Source organism: Pristiophorus japonicus, chromosome 12 (genome assembly GCF_044704955.1).
Source record: "Pristiophorus japonicus isolate sPriJap1 chromosome 12, sPriJap1.hap1, whole genome shotgun sequence".
Taxonomy (NCBI): domain Eukaryota; kingdom Metazoa; phylum Chordata; class Chondrichthyes; family Pristiophoridae; genus Pristiophorus; species Pristiophorus japonicus.
Genome location: NC_091988.1, coordinates 206,390,725 through 206,411,855, shown reverse-complemented (window position 1 = coordinate 206,411,855; position 21,131 = coordinate 206,390,725). Strand labels below are relative to the sequence as shown.

Genomic DNA, 21,131 nt, shown 5'->3' with positions numbered 1-21,131 from the left:
GGTGTGTGAGTAGCGGAGCTTCCTCACTGCTATAGTGGGAGTGGGTAATGCCAGTCTCACCAAAGATAAAATTCTGCTTTCCTGCTGGGACGGTCTCTCCGAGACAAAGGCCGGTGTTTGGGTGTAGTAATCAGGGCGGAGAGGGAGGGATCGGAGGCAGGTCGTACTGGCTATGTTGTGACAGTTCTTTGGGAGATGGATTAGGTCACACTGTACATTGGCTGCATGATTGTTGTACCAATCTCTGACCTCACCACAGCTGGAGTGCCTGCCTCCCTTCTGTCAGAAATTGAGGGAAACGTTTGCTTTCCCCAGATCCTTAACCATCCCGCTCAAATTGCATAATGTGCAAACCCAAATCAAGCTTGAATCTTTGTCTCCAATTTATATTTAAAACATTTCCAGACAGCACAAGAAATCAAGTTACATTGAGTGTTCAGCATAGAAGCAGGTCATTCGGCCCAGCTGGTCTATGCCAGTGTTTATGCACGACACAAGCCTCCTCCTACTCTCCATCTCACCCCATCACCATATCCCTCTATTCCTTTCTCCCTCATGTGTTTATCCAGCTTCCCCTTAAATGCATCGATACTATTCGCCTCAACCCCTCCCTGTGGGAACGAGTTCAACATTCTCACCCCTCTCTGGGTAAAGAAGTTTCTCCTAAATTCCTTATTGGATTTATTAGTGACTATCTGATATTTATGACCCCTTGTCCTGTCACCCACACACGTGGGAACATCTCTATGTCTGTCCTGTCAAACCCTTCATAATTTTAAAGACCTCTTATCAGCTTTCTCTTTCTAGAGAAAAGAACCCCAGCCGGTTCAATCTTTCACATTAGTTAAAACCTCATATAAGCCTAGCTGGACAGTGCAGGTTTGCTAACCATGTTTTCCTAATGATGTTCCTTGAATAAGCAGGGACCCTGAAGCACCTATTCGATGTTTACATTTAGTGGCTGTCAGCAGTTGGTGCAGTGATTCCGTTTGCCGTTCTGTGAGCACGCAGGAAAACACTTGGTCACTCTGCAGCCAGTCCCCATTTCCGTGTAGATTAAGCTGATCACAGCAATCGGTGTTTAGGCAAGGTCCTTTTTTTAACAAGGGTGTCTACCCAGCATTATTTCTTTTATAAAACAATCTCAAACAGCCACAATGAATTCGAGTCAAATTTAAATCCTTATTTATTTCTGCCATTCAGTTGATGTTTTTGTGGAATATTTTTGTTTAAGCTGCGAGTGACAATGACATAATCGAAGGAGCAGCTGAAGCTAACAGTGTAAGTGATAAACAAGTATCAGACGGGAAGGAGCCAAGCGCTGAGAGACCCGGGTACTGACTGTACCTCACGATCAGTGCCCACACACTGCCTGACTCTGCTCCCAATCACTTTACCTTGATGCTGTCATCACTAACTGCTTCTAAACAAATATTCAACAACACAAAAAGGGCAAACACAAATAAAAGGATGTTAATTGGAGTTATTGGAGAATAGGCAGAGTCCTGGTGATGAACTGCTCGATCGAACCCGAGAATCAAAGCCCAGCCAAGAGTTCAAGGACTGCTATTGAACCTTAGTAGCCTGCTACTCCATGGAATCTCGGTACTGTGTGAGCCATATATTAGACTTTTGGATGCATTCCTCCATTTTTCCCTTTGCCTAGCAGCCTCCTTCCTTAAACCCATCCTTCACAGCCATTCTCATTGTTGATTGGTGAATCCATCCTCTGTCTTTCTCCTCTAGTTTACTGAGCTCCTTGTGACTGAGCTCACAGTCTCTTTTCCTCATCCTGTTTGACCTCTCTGACACATTGCCCTCGGCCTCTCTATGGTACCTCACCCACTGTCAGCAGGTATTGGAATATGGCCGACACATTACCCAAACTGAGACCAGCAGTTCCTCATCCACACTGGCTGCAGGCGAAGTTACTCACCGCTGCCTCAGAATTGGAAAATCCAACCCTACATCTAATGTCCTTTAGGACAAGCCATTCAGTTGTCAAAAAGGCGGCACACCACCACCTTCTCAAGGGCAATTAGGAATGGGCAATAAATGCCGGCATTGGCAGAGACGCCCACATTCCATAAACAAATGTTTTTAAACTGTTGTTGAACTGTACTAGCTCGATCACCTTATGTAGTCAGGGCTCTATCATTTATACACTTCCACTTAGTGACATTGTCCAAGTGAATGGAGTCGGAATCCGCCAAATGCCCACTTTACCTCCTCCATTGATCCCAAAGCTGAACCTACACCTTCCCAACTACTCCCAATTACATGAGCTGAAATTCCCTCCAGCTTAATGTCGACTCAATCTAAACCATTCTCTTCAACACCTGCCAGCACCCACATTCTTCACTTCATCAATGTTCCCATCAGCAACATCAACAGAACCTTAGTGTACAGCTTCATCATGAGACGACTTTCCGTCCCCGCATATATCTCCCTGTCGGAGTCACTTTCCTCTACCTTTTCTACCAGTCCAGCACAGTCACCAAGACCCTTATCCAGGCCATTATTATCTCAAAGTTGGATTTATGAAATGCTGTCCTGGCCGGCATCCAGAAACTAGAACTCACTCAGAATGCCACGGCTGGTGTGATCAGAAAAGGAGGAGGCCAGTCAGCCCCTCGAGCCTATTCTGCCATTCAGTTAGATCGTGGCTGATCTGTACCTCAACTTCATCTACCCGCCCCGGTTCTATATCCCTTAATCCCTTGCCTAACAAAAACCTATCAATCTCAGTTTTGAAATTTTCAATTGACCTCCAGCCTCAACAGCTTTTTGGGGAGAGAGTTCCAGATTTCCACTACCTTTTGTGTGAAAAAGTGCTTCCTGACATCACCCCTGTAGTGTTTCATCATCATCCTAGGCAGTCCCTTGGAATCGAGGAAGACTTCCATTCCTGAGTGAGTTCTTTGGTGGCTGAACAGTCCAATACGAAAGCCACAGACTCTGTCACAGGTGGGACAGATAGTTGTTGAGGGAATGCGGGGTGGGACTGGTTTGCCGCACGCTCTTTCCACTGCCTGCGCTTGATTTCTGCATGATCTCGGCGTTGAAACTCGAGGTGCTCAGCGCCCTCTCGGATGCACTTCCTGGTGGAGGACCTTTGTCTTACGGATGTTTAGCGCAAGGCCCTTGCTTTCGTATGCCTCAGTAAATACGTCGACTATGTCCTGGAGTTCAGCCTCTGTATATGCACAGACACAGGCGTCATCTATGAACTGTGGCTCAACGACAGAGGTTGGGGTAGTCTTGGACCTGGCCTGGAGACAACACAGGTTGAACAGGTTCCCACTGGTTCTGTGGTTTAGTTCCACTCCAGCGGGGAGCTTGTTGACTGTGAGATGGAGCATGGTGGCAAGAAGGATTGAGAAGAGGGTTGGGGCGATGACGCAGCCCTGTTTGACTCCGGTCCGGATGTGGATTGGGTCTGTGATGGATCCATTGATAAGGAACACGGCCTGCATGTCGTCGTGAAGCAGGCGGAGGATGATGACGAACTTTTGGGGGCATCCGAAACGGAGGAGGACGCTCCATAGACCCTCGCGGTTGACAGTGTCAAAGGCCTTTGTAAGGTCGAAGAAGGCCATGTATAAGGGCTGGCGCTGTTCCCTGCATTTTTCCTGTAGCTGTCGCGCTGCAAAAATCGAAGGGCAGAATGGCCTACTTCTGCACCTATTATCTATGTCCGTTGTGCCCCGTAGGTGCCGAAATCCGCACTGTGACTTCGGGAGGAGTCCACATTCCTATCCTTGGCACTCTCCACTAGTTGTCTGTGCCTCACTGACTTTATAATTCTTTTCCTCACCTTCAAATCTCTCCATGGCCTTTCCTGTCCTCCAGCAGTTGGTCCTGATAACTACCATCTACTCCTTGTCCCCATTCCCTTCATCTCACCATCTGTTGTTACACTCCAGCCCTCGCATTGCTCTCTCTAAATGCCTACTTTGAAAAGCCCCCTAAGAAACCTTCCTCTCTGATTGCTTTCAGACTTTAATTCATTTCATTTTCTTTCCTCCTGCTTGGTACCGATCTTATCCTCCCCACTATCAAATGATTTATTTAATGAAGAATGTTATCGAAATGTGATTCTGGTCACGTGGACTGAATTCATAAACTGGAATATGAAACGCGGATTGTGTACATGAGGCAAAAGTGAAAAAAGGATCTGCTTTAGTTATTAACTATTCACTGAAAGTAGCCAGTCAGTGTGGAGCCATTACCATAGTCTCAAAGGATATGACTGTCCAAACAAGCTATCAAGAACCCAGATAGGTCATTGGTCAGATCATAGGGAGGAATTTCCAAGTCCCCCTCTACTCTGGTACTGGAGGGGGTTGACTCAAAGTGTTCTACTCTTGTCCAGTCCACGAATGCTTAATTTCCCATTGTGGGCCTTAGTGCCAGCAGAAACTAGAGGCAGGTTGTGTATCGGGCCTCTGAATTCAGAGCTTTTTGGAGGTTGAAGGTGAATGAGCCATGGGCTCCTGTTACCTCTAAACATCCTGGGGCAGTGGAGAAGGTTTCCCTATGAGGCTTCCTGAATTGCTGGAACCATGAAGGTATCATACAAACAAAGACTACTGGAGTGGAATGTGAAATGAAATGGACATTCTGGTGTCTTATACCATTTATATTTGGGAGCTATATGGGAGAAACTTTGCAAAAGCTCCTCAGGAGATTAAATGGGTGGGTATAGTCGATGATAGGGGAGAGAGCTTTGGGCTATGGGAGGAGATTCAATGGGTGGGTATAATCCATGATAGGGAGAGTGTACATGGGCTGTGGGAGGTGGGTTGGGGTTCATATTAGGATAGAGCAATGGCAGAGCCAGTGGGGTTTTGGGAGGGTTGTGGCTCCTCCTCTCTGTCATTTCGAGGCCGGCCAACGTGCTTTGGTGGGCCCCCTCCAATTTGATTGCAGGAGCCGCTCTGCCTCCAGGTTAGACCTGTGAGACTGCACACACCTCAGCTCCACCCTTAGTTTTTTGGTGTTCCGCGAGTCCCAGCTAATTCTGCATTCGACCCGCGCCGACTTAACCAAGCTGTACTGCTCGACTGGAGTGTACATGTGTCATGGAAGGAGAAAGTGAGGTGGCTCCAATATCTTTTCTCATTTCATGCTTGCTTGTTTTCATGAACTATCCCAGTGAGAGCAATCTCACGCAGAGCTCAGGTGTTTGCCAGCAGATTGATGTCATGTTTATTTCTGTTGTGATGTTTGTGTTCCTCCTACTTGTGGCATTAAAAGAAAAAACAGGAGACTATGGGGCTAAGCAAAGGCCATTTGTCCCTCTGATGCTGCACACAGACTCTTAGTGCAATGTCCACAAGTTGATGACTAAGGAGCTTCTAGTTTTAACCATTTCTTTGTAATCCTGCTGGTTGGCTCCCCAATCCTGGTATTTGCACAGAATTCTGCTCCACAACCACGGTATCTTGCCCTCTCCCTCTTTTTCCACAGTATCATTTTCCTTCTCTCCCTCTCACCTCAACTGTTCTTTCTCTCTCTCTCTCTCTCTCTCTCTCTCTCTCTCTCTCAATTTCTACCACTGTCTCTCTTCCTACTCTATCTATGTCTGTTTCTCTCCCCTCTCTGTCCCCATCTCTCTCTCTCTCTCTCTCTCTCTCTCTGCATCTGTCCCTATCTCTCTCTCTCTCTCTCTCTGCATCTGTCCCTATCTCTCTCTCTCTGCATCTGTCGCTGTCTCTCCCCTCTCTGTCTTGCTCTCTCTCTCTCTCTCTCTCTGCATCTGTCCCTATCTCTCTCTCTCTCTCTGCATCTGTCGCTGTCTCTCCCCTCTCTGTCTTGCGCTCTCTCTCTCTCTCTCTCTGTCACTCTCTCTCTTTCTCTGTCACTCTCTTTATCTCCGTTATGATCACAAATCTGAGTTCCCATCTATCAGCTTATGAAAAGATCCGGGCCCACAGACAATGCCTGTCCAATGGGGTGCTGTATAAAGTAAGCGAAAGACAGACTGGCATTTATATAGCAAATTTCACAACCTCAAGATGTTCCAAATTACTTTACAGCCAATGAAGTACTTTTGCAGTGTAGTCACTGTTACAATGTAGAAAACGCGGCAGCCAATTTGTGCACAGCAAGATTCCACAAATAGCAACGTGATAATGATTAGATAATCTGTTTTTACTGTTGAATGAGGGATAAATATTGGCCAGGTAGTGCCAAGGGACTTTTACATCCACCTGAGAGGGCAGGCGGGGCCTTATTTTAACATCTCAGCTGAAAGACGGCAGCTCCGACAGTCGCACTATCGGAGGGGCAGTACTGAGGGAACGCTGCATTGTCAGAGGGACAGTACTGAGGGGAGTACTGCCTCTCTGACAGTACAGCACTCCCTCCGTACTGCCCCTCTGACAATGCAGCACTCTCTCAGTACTGCCCCTGCAACAGAGCAGCGCTCCCTCAGTATTACCCTTCCAACAGTGCAGCGTTCCCTCAATACTGATGCTCCAACAGTGCAGCACTTCCTCAGTACTGCAACTCTGACAGTATAGTGCTCCCTCAGTACTGCTCCTCCGACAGTGCAGCACTCCCTCAGTACTGCCCCTCGACAGTGCAGCGCTCCCTCAGTACTGCCCCTCCGACAGTGCAGCACTCCCTCAGTACTGCCCCTCCGACAGTGCAGCACTCCCTCAGTACGGCCCCTCCGACAATGCAGCGCTCTCTCAGTACTGCCCCTCCGACAGTACAGCGCTCCCTCAGTACTGCCCCTCCGACAGTACAGCACTCCCTCTGTACTGCCCCTTCGACAGTGCAGAGCTCCCTCAGTACTGCTCCTCCGACAGTGCAGCACTCCCTCAGTACTGCCCCTCCAACAGTGCAGCGCTCCCTCAGTACTGCCCCTCTGACAGTGCGGCGCTCCCTCAGTACTGCTCCTCCGACAGTGCAGCACTCCCTCAGTACTGCCCCTCTGACAGTGCAGCGCTTCCTCAGTACTGCCTCTCCGACAGTGCGGCGCTCCCTCAGTACTGCCCCTCCGACAGTGCAGTGCTCTCTCAGTACTGCCCCTCAGAAAGTGCAGTGCTTCCTCAGTACTGACCCTCCAACAGTGCGGCACTCCCTCAGTATTGCCCCTCCGACAGTGCAGCACTCCCTCAGTACTGCCCCTCCGACAGTGCAGCACTCCCTCAGTACTGCACTACGAGTGTCAGCCTGGAGTTTGTGCTCAAGTCTCTGGAGTGGGACTTGAAACCACAACCTTCTGACTCAGAGGTGAGCGTGCTGCCCACTGAGCCACAGCTGACATCTTAGTGTGGATTATCGGGGTCTTCATCGTGTGGCAAACATCAGACTGAGAATGGCAAGAAGATAATATTGTGACTTCTTGCCACGTGAATAAATATTGAATACACTTTTGACATGATTTGAATTCACTGCTGGGTAGAGAAACCACCTGTGAATGGGGTATGTTGCAAGTGGGAACTGAGTGTAATAACCTGATGGAGTGCAGCAAACGACAGGTAAAACTAACCGAGATACCATCTTACAACAAGTGTCCAGCAGCAAGAGTCAGATCTGAACATCAGCAGCCCGGTCAGTGAACTCTGCCATCCTAGTGAGCCCTGCCATCCCGGTGAAAGATGCAATCCTGGTGAGCCCTGCGGACTGAAAGCCGATAAATCCCCAGGGCCTGATGATCTGCATCCCAGAGTACTAAAAGAGGTAGCCATGGAAATAGTAGATGCAATGGTTGTCATCTTCCAAAATTCTATAGATTATGGAACAGTTCCTGCACATTGGAGGGTGTTAAATGTAACCCCACTATTTAAAAAAGGAGGGAAAGAGAAAATGGGGAACTACAGACCGGTTAGCCTGACATCAGTAATAGGGAAAATGCTAGACTTTATTATAAAGGATGTGATAACGGGACACTTAGAAAATATCAACGGGATTAGATAACGTCAACATGGATTTATGAAAGGAAAATTGTGTTTGACAAACCTACTGGAGTTTTGTGAGGATGTAACTGATGGAATAGATAAGGGAGAACAAGTGGATGTGGTGTATTTGGATTTTCTGCAGGCTTTTGATAAAGTCCCACATAAGAAGTAAGTGTGCAACATTAAAGCACATAGGATTGGGGGTAATGTATTGGCATGGATTGAAAATTGGTTAACTGACAGGAAACGGAGAGTAGGAATAAACGGGTCTTTTTCGGGGTGGTGGGCATTGACTAGTGGGGTACCACAGGGATCAGTGCTGGGGCCCCAGCTATTCACAATATATATAAATAATTTGGATGAGGGAACCAAATGTAATATTTCCAAGTTTGCTGATGACACAAAACTAGGTGGGATTGTGAGTTGTGAGGAGGATGCAAAGACGCTGCAAGGCGATTTAGATAGTTTGAGTGAGTGGGCAAACATGTGGCAGATGCAGTATAACGTGGATAAATGTCAAGTTACCACTTTGGTAGGAAAAACATAAAGACAAAGTATTTAAATGGTGATAGCTTGGGAAGTGTCGATGTACAGAGGGACCTGGGTGTCCTTGTACAGCAGTCATTGAAAGCAAACATGGTGCAGCAAGCAGGTCGGAAGGTAAATGGTATGTTGGCCTTCATTGCAAGAGGATTTGAGTACAGGAGCAAGGATGTCTTACTACAGTTATGCAGGGCCTTGGTGAGACCACACCTGGAGTATTGTGTACAGTTTTGGTCTCCTTACCTAAAGAAAGGATATACTTACCATAGAGGGAGTGTAACAAAACTTCATCAGACTGATTCCTGGGATGGCAGGACTGTCTTATGAGGAAAGATTGGGTCAACTAGGCCTGTATTCACTACAGTTTAGAAGAATGAGAGGGGATCTCATTGAAACGTATAAAATTCTGACTGGACAGACTGGATGCGGGGAGGATGTTTCCCCTGGCTGGGAAGTCTACAACAAGGGGTCACAGTCTCAAGATATGGGGTAGGAAATTTAAGTCTGAGATGAGGAGAAATTTCTTCATCCAGAGGGTGGTGAACCTGTGGAATTCTCTACCACAGAAGGCTGTGGAGGCCAAGTCACTGAATACATTTAAGAGGGAGATAGATAGATTTCTAGACACAAAAGGCATCAAGGGGTTTGGGGAGAAAGCGGGAAAATGGTGTTGAGATAGAGGATCAGCCATGATCATATTGAATGGCGGTGCAGGCTCGAAGGGCCGAATGGTCTACTACTGCTCCTATTTTCTATGTTTCTGCCCTCCCGGTGAAAGGTGGAATCCCAGTGAATTGTGGAATCCCAGTGACTCTTGCAAACCAGCCACTTGAAGAGGTACATCGGTGCTGGGTAAGTGGATTTTCAGTATTGGCTCAATCCTCCTTTTCTTTCTCCCAGGGAATGATCTGTTCCTGGTGGCTGTCCATGAGCTGGGCCATGCTTTGGGACTGGAGCACTCCAATGACCCGAGTGCCATCATGGCTCCCTTTTACCAATATATGGACACAGAAAACTTCAAGCTACCGCAGGATGATTTGCAAGGCATCCAGAAAATCTATGGTTTGTATTCTAAGTATTCAGCTCCTTTCCATTTCTCGTGAACAATCTCCAAACCCTGCTTTTGCTGATGGTTTAAGCTACTTTCTCCACTTCCTGCAGCTTTTGGGTTTCATGTGTTGCCCACAAAGCTGAGTGGCCGGATAGGTGACTGACTCCTGCATGGCAGAGAGAGGCTCAGGGTAATAGAGATTGGTATCTTCTCAATCCTGCAGAGAAAAACCTAGTCTTCAGCTCAGCACCTTCCCAGATCAGAATTCAGGACATACAGTTTGAGAAGGCCATTCAGCCCATCCATTATAGAACTCCACTGTCTCAGAGGATTTCCCTCCACTTGGAAGTCCATTCTTGGGCCTGGGCTGGAATCTGTGCCCCGTGGGGGTAGGGGATGTGTGCCCTGGGGGGGGCGAGGGGGAGGATGGGGTCTGGGATCTGTGACCAGTGGCAGGTCTGTGTCTGGAGAGGGGTGGGGGGTGGGGGGGTGGTGGCAGATGGCCTGTGCCCCGGGTGGGGTCTGTGCCCCGAGTGGGTTCTGTGCCCGGGGGCAGGGTGGGATCTGTGCCACGAGTGGAGCTGTGCCCCAGGTGAGGTCTGTGCCCGGGGGCAGGGTGGGGTCTGTGCCCTGAGAGAGGTCTGTTCCCGGGGGTGCGGGGGGTTCTGTGCCCCAGGTGGGGTCTGTGCGCGGGGGCAGGGTGGTGGTCTGTGCCCCGGGGGCAGGGGGGGGTTTCTGTGCACGGGGTCGGGGGGTGTTCTGTGCGCGGGAGGGGGGGGTTATGTGCGCGGGAGGGGGGTTATGTGCGCGGGGGGGGGTGGTTATGTGCGCGGGAGGAGGGTGGTTATGTGCGCGGGAGGGGGGGTTATGTGCACGGGAGGGGGGGGTTATGTGCACGGGAGGAGGGGGTTATGTGCGCGGGAGGGGGGGGTTATGTGCGCGGGAGGGGAGGTTATGTGCACAGGAGGGGGGGGTTATGTGCGCGGGAGGGGAGGTTATGTGCGTGGGGGGGGGGTTATGTGCGCGGGAGGGGGGGGGTTATGTGCGCGGGAGGGGAGGTTATGTGCGTGGGGGGGGGGGGTTATGTGCGCGGGAGGGGGGGGTTATGTGCGCGGTGGCTGCTGAGCCTGCATCTGGAGACCTGTCTGAAAACGCCTGCAGGGAGACTGAAATCAAACACATCAGCTTTAACTTAATTTTCCTAATTTGAAGTTCTCCTTCGGAGATTGCAGTGCTAAGAATCCAGGAAATGGAATTGCGTATGCTTCTAGTTTGTGCAGACTGACTGTTGTCCTGTCTTGTTTGTTTTGGAAGCCCATCAATGATTATGTGTCTTGCGGTGATCTCTAGGCCCCCCCACTGAGGCCCTGGAGCCTACTCGGCCCCTGCCGACCATCTCTGCACGCAGGATCCATTCCACATCGGAAAGAAAGCACGACCGCCAATCCCGGCCTCCTCGGCCACCCTCTGGGGAGAGACCATCGTACCCTGGCTCCAAACCCAACATCTGCGATGGACATTTCAACACAGTGGCCTTGTTCCGAGGGGAAATGTTTGTTTTCAAGGTGAGTGGTGTTGAATATTAATGAGTTAGATTGAGTTTTGTTTATAAAGGTTAGGAATTTTGCTCAGTCTGTGAGCATCAATCCGTGGTCAGCAGAAGTGACGTGGGACTGGAGTCTCAGGGTTTGCCCCGGCGCCGCAGTGACCCCGGACCCCAGACACAGTGACACCGGACACAGTGACCCCGGACACAGTGACCCCGGACCCCAGACACAGTGACCCCGGACACAGTGATCCCGGGCCCCAGACACAGTGACCCCGGACACAGTGACCCCGGACACAGTGACCCCGGGCCCCAGACACAGTGACCCCGGACACAGTGACCCCAGACACAGTGACCCCGGGCCCCAGACACAGTGACCCCGGACACAGTGACCCCGGACCCCAGACACAGTGACCCCGGGCCCCAGACACAGTGACCCCGGACACAGTGACCCCGGGCTCCAGACACAGTGACCCCGGACACAGTGACCCCGGGCCCCAGACACAGTGACCCCGGACACAGTGACCCCGGGCCCCAGACACAGTGACCCTGGGCCCCAGACACAGTGACCCCGGGCCCCAGACACAGTGACCCCGGACACAGTGACCCCGGGCCCCAGACACAGTGACCCCAGACACAGTGACCCCGGGCCCCAGACAGACTTTGGAAGTTTCTGTCTTTGGAAAAAGCTACAAAAATCCGAGATAAAATACAGCATATGATGTGAACAGCTAGAGATTAAAATGGCAGCACCCGCAGATGTAATGGGACATTTGGGGGGAATATAGATATGACCAGGAATGTTTTAAAGCATATGTGGATCGGCTAGAAATGTATTTCACTGCAAATAACATAATCGAAGTTCCAGACAATGCAGTCCAGAACCGGGCTGTCTTGGGGTTGGGAACGTAAGAAAGCGATCTTCTAATTGGAGGCAGGTCCAACATTGTATGACACCCTTGTAAATCTGCTTGTGCCTGACGAGCCAAAGGACACAACGCTTAAAGAGATTTTAATGAAGCTGGAGCAGCACTATAACCCCAAACCGTTAGAAATTGCTGAAAGCTATCGTTCTGGGATTCGGAATCAAAAGTCTGATTAAAGTATCAGTGGTTATATCGTAGCATTTAAAAAGCTATCGATGCACTGTAATTTTGGAAACTTTCAAAACCGAGCATTACGGGATCATTTTGTTTGTGGGGTGAAAAATGATGAGATCAGAAGGAAGTTATTGACGACGGATGACTTGACTTTTGAGATTGCTTGTCAGACAGTGAGGTCGATGGGCATGGCCGAACAATATTCCCGAGAATTAAATAATAATTACGGTCGTCAGTCAACCGAAGTAAATCACCTGCAGGTTCAAAGTAAAAGATGGTGGGGGCCCAAAGTCTCAGAAAATGGAAATTCTAACAGAGCGTTGAAGTCCTGCTATAGGTGCCTGGGACAACACATTGCTCAAAGTTGGCCATACGTGAAGGCAGAATGCTTCTTCTGCTGGAAGACTGGGCACCTTGCGAAGGCATGCTGACTGAAGGGTAAACCAGCTTTCAAAGCTATGAGTCCAGCGTTCAAAGCTATGAGTAGAAATCCCAAGACAGTACATAGCATGGAAGAACAACAACAGGACGAGGAGATGTCAGAGTTACACGTCATCAGGAGCACGAGATTAACGGACAGCGATTCGGAAAGCATCAAAATCCACATAGATGTTGCGGGATTCAAGATACCAATGGAAATTGACACAGGTGCATCCATGAGTGTAGTACCGGAGTCACTGTACCTCGACAAATTGCGTGATTTCCAACTGGAGAAATCCAAAATAGAGCTGTGAGGCTACTCGGGAGAGAAAATTCCTGAGGTAGATCGTATCACCATACCAGTGAAATATAAAGATCAATTTCAGAACTTGCCTCTAATAGTAGTGAAAGGAGACAAGTCTGCCTTACTAGGAAGAAATTGGTTGAGCTCACAGAAGCTGGATTGGAGTAAGATTTTCTGTGTGGGAGCAAAATTTTCATCAACGGATGAGGTTATCAAGAAGTATCTGAAGGTGGTCTGCGAAATGGGCAGTCCGATCCAAGGCTTCAAGGTGAGTGTCAGGCTACAGAAGGACACTAGATCGGTTTACTACAAGCCACGTTCCATACCATATGCACTCAAGGAGAAAGTTGAGCAAGAACTCAAAAGGCTAGAGACTGAGAACATTGTTTGTAAGGCAGATTGATGTAATTGGGCTACACCCATTGTTGTACCTAAGTCCGATGGTAAGGTAAGATTGTGTGGTGATTATAAAGTAACCGTAAACCAGGTTCTGGAGGGCAATGTCCCGAATGTAGAAGATTTGTTCACAACACTGACAGATGGTCAGATCTTCTCAAAACTGGATTTTACGAATGCCTACTTACAGCTTGACCTCGATGAAGAGTCCAAGTCATGTTTGACTATAAATACTCAACTAGGCCCATATCAATTTAATAGGCTACCGTTTGGAGTATCTTCCGCCCCAGCCATATTCCAAGGGGTGATGAACCAGATTTTGCAAGGTATTGAAGGGGTAGTATGATATATGGATGACATACTAATTTCAGCATCAAATGGGCAAATTCATAACAACATATTGAATGAAGTCCTCATACAGCTAGAGAAGCACAGAGTACGAGTGTCTGCTCGTAAGTGTGAGTTATTTAAAAACTCAGTGGAGTACTTAGGGTACAGAGTAGACAAAGATGGTTTACATCCAACCATGGAAAAATTGGATGCAATCAGAAATGCACCCACTCCCAGGAATGTCACTGAACTTCGTTCATTCTTGGGTCTTTTGAACTATTATGGGAAGTTCCTACCAAATTTGGCTACAGTATTACATCCACTGAATTAACTTTTGAAAAAACAGGTCCATTGGAAGTGGTCAAAAGAATGCGATACAGATTTCAAGGAGTGTAAAAGCAAATTGGTAGAGAGCACCATGTTAGTTCACTCTGACATATCTAAGGAGATTAAGCTAGCATGTGATGCCTCTCCATATGGAGTTGGAGCAGTAATCTCTCATGTATCACGTAGTGGGGAGGAGAGACCAATTGCTTTTGCTTCACGCACTCTCAGTGCCAGTGAGAGTAATTATGCGCAAATTGAAAGGGAAACTTTGGCATTAATTTTTGGGGTCAAGAAGTTTCACAAATACTTGTATGGTCGTAAGTTTACCATCGTTACAGACCATAGGTCCCTAATAGCAATCCTCCATCCAAAGTCCCCAGTTCCAACATTAGCTGCAGCCCGAATGCAGAGATGGGCTTTGATTTTGTCAGCATATACATATGATATTGAATACAGACGATCAGCTGATCACAGTAATGCTGATGCAATGTCTAGATTGCCTTCCCCATCACAAGTTACACCTGATAGGGAAGAAGTGTTTTATTTTTCATACATTGATGAACTGCCAGTCACAGCTGAAGAGATTGGTGGAGCAACCAAACGTGACCCAGTGATGTCAAAGGTGTATGAGTATATTGCAAATGGATGGCCAAACCAGGTAACAGACAAAGATACACATCCATTCTTCATTCGTAGGAATGAATTATCAGTCGATAAAGATTGTATCATGTGGGGTGCAAGAGTGGTTATACCAAATAAATTCAGGTCCAAATTATAAGGAGACCTCCATGACCAGCACCTGGGAATGTGCTTGACCAAGAGTTTTGCACACAGGTGGCCAGGTCTTGATAAAGATAAAGAATTTTTTGAGGATGTTTCCAGTAGAGTGGACAAGGGAGAACCAGTTGATGTGGCGTATTGGACTTTCAGAAGGCTTTCGACAAGATCCCACACAAGAGATTAATGTGCAAAGTTAAAGCACATGGGATTGGGGGTAGTGTGCTGACGTGGATTGAGAACTGGTTGGCAGACAGGAAGCAAAGAGTAGGAGTGAGTAAATGGGTACTTTTCAGAATGGCAGGCAGTGACTAGTGGGGTACCACAAGGTTCTGTGCTGGGGCCCCAGCTGTTTACACTGTACATTAATGATTTAGACGAGGGGATTAAATGTAATATCTCCAAATTTGTGGATGACACTAAGTTGGATGGCAGTATGAGCTGCGAGGAGGATGCTATGAGGCTACAGAGTGACTTGGATAGGTTAGGTGAGTGGGCAAATGCATGGCAGATGAAGTATAATGTGGATAAATGTGAGGTTATCCACTTTGGTGATAAAAACAGAGAGACTGACTATTATCTGAATGGTGACAGATTAGGAAAAGGGGAGGTGCAACGAGACCTGGGTGTCATGGTACATCAGTCATTGAAGGTTGGCATGCAGGTACAGCAGGCGGTTAAGAAAGCAAATGGCATGTTGGCCTTCATAGCAAGGGGATTTGAGTACAGGGGCAGGGAGGTGTTACTACAGTTGTACAGGGCCTTGGTGAGGCCACACCTGGAGTATTGTGTACAGTTTTTGGTCTCCTAACTTGAGGAAGGACATTCTTGCTATTGAGGGAGTGCAGTGAAGGTTCACCAGACTGATTCCCGGGATGGCGGGACTGACCTATCAAGAAAGACTGGATCAACTGGGCTTGTATTCACTGGAGTTCAGAAGAATGAGAGGGGACCTCATAGAAATGTTTAAAATTCTGATGGGTTCAGACAGGTTAGATGCAGGAAGAATGTTCCCAATGTTGGGGAAGTCCAGAACCAGGGGTCACAGTCTAAGGATAAGGGGTAAGCCATTTAGGACCGAGATGAGGAGAAACTTCTTCACCCAGAGAGTGGTGAACCTGTGGAATTCTCTACCACAGAAAGTTGTTGAGGCCAATTCACTAAATATATTCAAAAAGGAGTTAGATGTAGTCCTTACTACTAGGGGGATCAAGGGGTATGGCGAGAAAGCAGGAATGGGGTACTGAAGTTGCATGTTCAGCCATGAACTCATTGAATGGCGGTGCAGGCTCAAAGGGCCGAATGGCCTACTCCTGCACTTATTTTCTATGTTTCTATATAGAGTACATCGTGAGTCAGTGTACGACATGTCAATCGGTAAGCAAACAACCACCATCAGTACCATTACAGTCATGGAAATGGCCTACCAGGGTGTGGCAAAGGTTACATATTGATTTTGCTGAGTTAGAAGGACAACAATTGTTCATTGTGATTGATAGCCATTCGAAGTGGGTTGAGGTGTTTCCAATGTAGAAAATAACAACAAGTAAAACATTGAACATTTTGTGAAAATTATTTTCTTCATTTGGCCTCCCTGAAGAAATTGTTTCGGATAATGGACCACAATTTCATTCAGAAGAATTTGTACAATTCACGAGCAAAAATGGTGTGAAACATACCAAGGTTCCACCATACCATCCTGCTTCGAATGGTGCAGCAGAGCGCACTGAACAAACTGTAAAACGAATGTTAGATCCAAATCCAAGGAAACAACAGTTGTCATTGGATCACAAATTGGCTAATTTTTTGATTACATATCAAAATACTCCTCATATAACTACTGATAGAACACCAGCAGAGTTGTTTCTCAAACGACAGCCACGAACCAGATTCTCGTTGTTAAAGCCAAATTTGGCACAGTCCGTATAAGAGACACAATTAAGACAGAAAGAGAATCATGATAGAGGTAGAGTAAAAGAGAGAAGTGTGAAATTAAACCAGAAGGTGAGAGTGAAGAACCATCACCATAAATGGTTAAAGTGGTTACCCGGAAGAGTAGTGAAGATATGTGGTCCTCGCACATATTTGGTAAAGATGTTTGATAATGGACAGGTTAGGTTTGATCATATTGATCATATTTTACCTACAGACATGGAAGGAGTTGAAGGTGGGAATGATTCAATTATTTCTGACTCATCAGATAGTTTTGATACACCAGTAACAAATCCTAAATCCAATGTACTGGAAACAAATCCAGGAGAGAATCAGAATGAAAGTCTGAGTCCCAGTCAGGAAAACAAAGAGCCTGAAGTTAGAGTGAGTTCAAATGAAAATCAAGGAAATTCCGTGGAGGAAAACGTTCCTCAGGATGAGCCTTGAATGAGTGTGAAATTGACACCATGTTTAGAAGGTTCTGTTCGAGAGCGAAGGTATCCTCTTCGAAACAGAAAATAAATGGTAAACAAATTTGTAAATATGGAAAAAAAAAGTTTATATCCTGTGTTATGTATAAACATGAAAGTTATGTATGATGTTTGTTATAATAACTTCTTCATTAAGGAGGGAGAAGTGTAATGTCTGTAAGCTTGTAATGTTTGTAGTTCCACACTGTGGATGTGGATGTATCGTGTACTGCAGAGTTAATAATAAACAGAACCAGGCAGATTCCGGAGGCTTCCGAGAGAGAGCTGCCTGCCATGTTAGGAGCTGTGTGTGCTTGTGCTCTGTGAATATATCACACAGACACAGTGACCCCGGGCCCCAGACACGGCGACCCCGGACACGGCGCCCCCGGGCCCCCAACACGGCGCCCCCGGGCCCTGGACACGGCGGCCCCGGACTCCAGACACAGCGACCCCGGACACAGTGACCCCAGACACAGTGACCTGGACCCAGTGACCCTGAGCCCCGGACCCAGTGACCCCGGGCCCCGGACACAGCAACCCCAGACACAGGGACCCTGGGCTCCGGACACACTGTCCCCGGACCCAGTGACCCCGGGCCCCGGACCCAGTGACCCCGGGCCCCGGACCCAGTGACCCCGGACCCAGTGACCCTGAGCCCCGGACCCAGTGACCCCAGGCCCCAGGCACAGCAACCCTGGGCTCCGGACACACTGTCCCCGGACACAGCGACCCCGGGCCCCGGACACAGCAACCCCGGGCCCCGGACACAGTGACCCCGGACACAGTGACCCCAGACACAGTGACCCCGGGCCCCGGACACAGCAACCCCAGACACAGGGACCCTGGGCTCCGGACACACTGTCCACGGACACAGCGACCCCGGGCTCCGGACACACTGTCCCCAGACACAGTGACCCCGGGCCCCGGACACAGTGACCCCGGGCCCCGGACCCAGTGACCCCGGACCCAGTGACCCTGAGCCCCGGACCCAGTGACGCCGGGCCCCGGACACAGCAACCCCAGACACAGGGACCCTGGGCTCCGGACACACTGTCCCCGGACACAGCGACCCCGGGCCCCGGACACAGTGACCCCGGACACAGTGACCCCGGGCCCCGGGCACAGTGACCCCGGGCTCCGGACACAGTGGCTCCGGGAACGGTGACCCCGGACACAGTGACCCCGGACACAGTGACCACAGACACAGTGACCCCGGGCTCTGGACAACGGGCTCCAGACACAGTGACCCTGGGCTCCGGACACAGCGATCCCGGGCTCCGGGCACAGGGACCCCGGACACAGCGACCCTGGGCTCCGGATACAGGGACCCCGGACACAGTGACCCTGGGCTCCGGACACAGCGACCCCGGGCTCCGGGTACAGTGACCCCGGACACAGTGACCCTGGGCTCCGGACACAGCGACCCCGGGCTCTGGACACAGGGACCCCGGACACAGTGACCCTGGGCTCCGGACACAGCGACTCCGGACACAGTGATCCCGGACACAGCGACCCCGGGATCCGGACACAAGGACCCCGGACACAGCGACCCTGGGCTCCGGACACAGCGACCCCGGGCACCGACACAATGACCCCGGGCCCCGTTCACAGCGACCCCGGGCCCCGTTCACAGTGACCCCGGGCCCCGTTCACAGCGACCCCGGGCCCCGTTCACAGCGACCCCGGACACAGGGACCCTGGGCTCCAGACACAGTGACCCCGGACACAGTGACCCCGGGCTCCGGACACAGCGACTCGGGCTCCGGACACAGGGACCCCGGGCTCCGGTCACAGCGACCCCGGGCCCCAGACACAGTGACCCCGGACACAGCGACCCCGGGCCCCGGGCACAGCGACCGCGGACACAGTGACCCCGGGCTACGGACACAGTGAACCCGGGCCCCAGACACAGTGACCACGGACACAGTGACCCCAGGTTCCGGACACAGTGATTCCAGGCCCCGAACACAGTGACATCGGGCCCCGGACCCAGTGACCCCGGGCCCTGGACCCAGTGACCCCGGGCCCCAGACACAGTGACCCCGGGCTCCGGACACAGCGACCCTGGGCACAGTGACCCCGGGCCCCGGGCACAGTGACCCCAGGCACCAGACACAGTGACCACGGACACAGTGACCCCGGGCACCGGACACAGTGACCCCGGGCCCCAGACACAGTGACCCCGGACACAGTGATCCCGGGCTCCGGTCGCAGTATCCCCGGGCACAGGGACCCCGGGCTCCGGACACAGCGGCCCCGGGCCCCAGTCACAGTGACCCCGGGCTCCGGACACAGTGGCTCCAGGTACGATGACCCCAGAAACACTTACCTCGGACCCCGGACACAGTGACACCGGGCCCCGGACACAGTGACTACAGACACAGTGACCCCGGGCTCTGGACAACAGGCTCCGGACACAGTGACCCTGGGCTCCGGCACAGCGACTCCGGGCTCCGGACACAGGGACCCGGACACAGTGACCCTGGGCTCCGGACACAGCGGCCCGGGCTCCGGGTACAGTGAGCCTGGGCTCCGGACACAGCGACGCTGGGCTCCGGACACAGGGACCCCGGACACAGTGACCCTGGGCTCCGGACACAGGGACCCCGGACACAGTGACCCTGGGCTCCGGACACAGGGACCCCGGACACCGTGACCCTGGGCTCCGGACACAGCGACCCCGGGCTCCGGGTACAGTGACCCCGGACACAGTGACCCCGGGCCCTGGACACAGTGACCCCGGGCCCCGTTCACAGCGACCCCGGGTCCCGGACACAGGGACCCCAGGCCCCAGACACAGTGACCCCAGACACAGGGACCCCGGGCTCCGGACACAGTGACCCCGGGCTCCGGACACAGGGACCCCGGACACAGTGACCCCGGGCCCCGGACACAGCGACCCCGGGCTCTGGGTAAGGTGACCCCGGACACAGTGACCCCGGGCCCCGTTCACAGCGACCCCGGATCCCGGACACAGGGACCCCGGACACAGGGACCCCGGGCTCCGGACACAGCGACCCCGGGCCCCAGACACAGTGACCCCGGACACAGTGACCCCGGGCTCCGGACACAGTGACCCGGGCTCCGGACACAGGGACCCCGGGCTCCGGTCACAGCGACCCCGGGCCCCAGACACAGTGACCCCGGACACAGCGACCCCGGGCCCCGGGCACAGCGACCGCGGACACAGTGACCCCGGGCTACGGACACAGTGAACCCGGGCCCCAGACACAGTGACCACGGACACAGTGACCCCAGGCTCCGGACACAGTGATTCCAGGCCCCGAACACAGTGACCCCGGGCCCCGGACACAGTGACCTCGGACACAGCGACTCCGGGCCCCGGGCACAGTGACCACAGACACAGTGACCCCGGGCCACGGACACAGTGACCTCGGACACAGCGACCCCGGGCCTCGGGCACAGTGACCACAGACACAGTGACCCCGGGCTCTGGACAACGGGCTCTGGACACAGTGACCCCGGGCCCCGGACATAGTGACCCCGGGCCCCGGACACAGTGACCACAGACACAGTGACCCCGGGCTCTGGACAACGGGCTCTGGACACAGTGACCCCGGGCCCCGGACATAGTGACCCCGGGCCCCGGACACAGTGACCACAGACACAGTGACCCCGGGCTCTGGACAACGGGCTCTGGACACAGTGACCCCGGGCCCCGGACATAGTGACCCCGGGCCCCGGACACAGTGACCACAGACACAGTGACCCCGGGCTCTGGACAATGGGCTCCGGACACAGTGACCATGGGCCCCGGACATAGTGACCCCGGGCCCCAGACACAGTGACCCCGGGCTCCGGGTACGGTGACCCCGGACACAGTGACCCTGGGCTCCGGACACAGCGACCCTGGGCACAGTGACCCCGGGCACAGTGACCCCAGGCCCCAGACACAGTGACCACGGACACAGTGACCCCGGGCTCCGGACACAGTGACCCCGGGCCCCAGACACAGTGACCCCGGACACAGTGACCCCGGGCTCCGGACGCAGTATCCC

General features: G+C 51.5%; 1 protein-coding gene across 5 annotated transcripts in view; it reads left to right on the top strand.

Annotated features, from left to right (window-relative positions):
* The window catches only part of mmp24 (matrix metallopeptidase 24), a 188,564-nt gene that overhangs the window by 105,916 nt on the left and 61,517 nt on the right, over nucleotides 1–21,131 (top strand). For all 5 annotated transcript variants that reach the window (XM_070896501.1, XM_070896500.1, XM_070896504.1 and 2 more), the window contains 2 exons: nucleotides 9,357–9,518; nucleotides 10,858–11,072. In XM_070896501.1, the coding sequence (XP_070752602.1) occupies nucleotides 9,357–9,518; nucleotides 10,858–11,072 (377 nt within the window). The remainder of the gene's footprint in view (nucleotides 1–9,356; nucleotides 9,519–10,857; nucleotides 11,073–21,131) is intronic.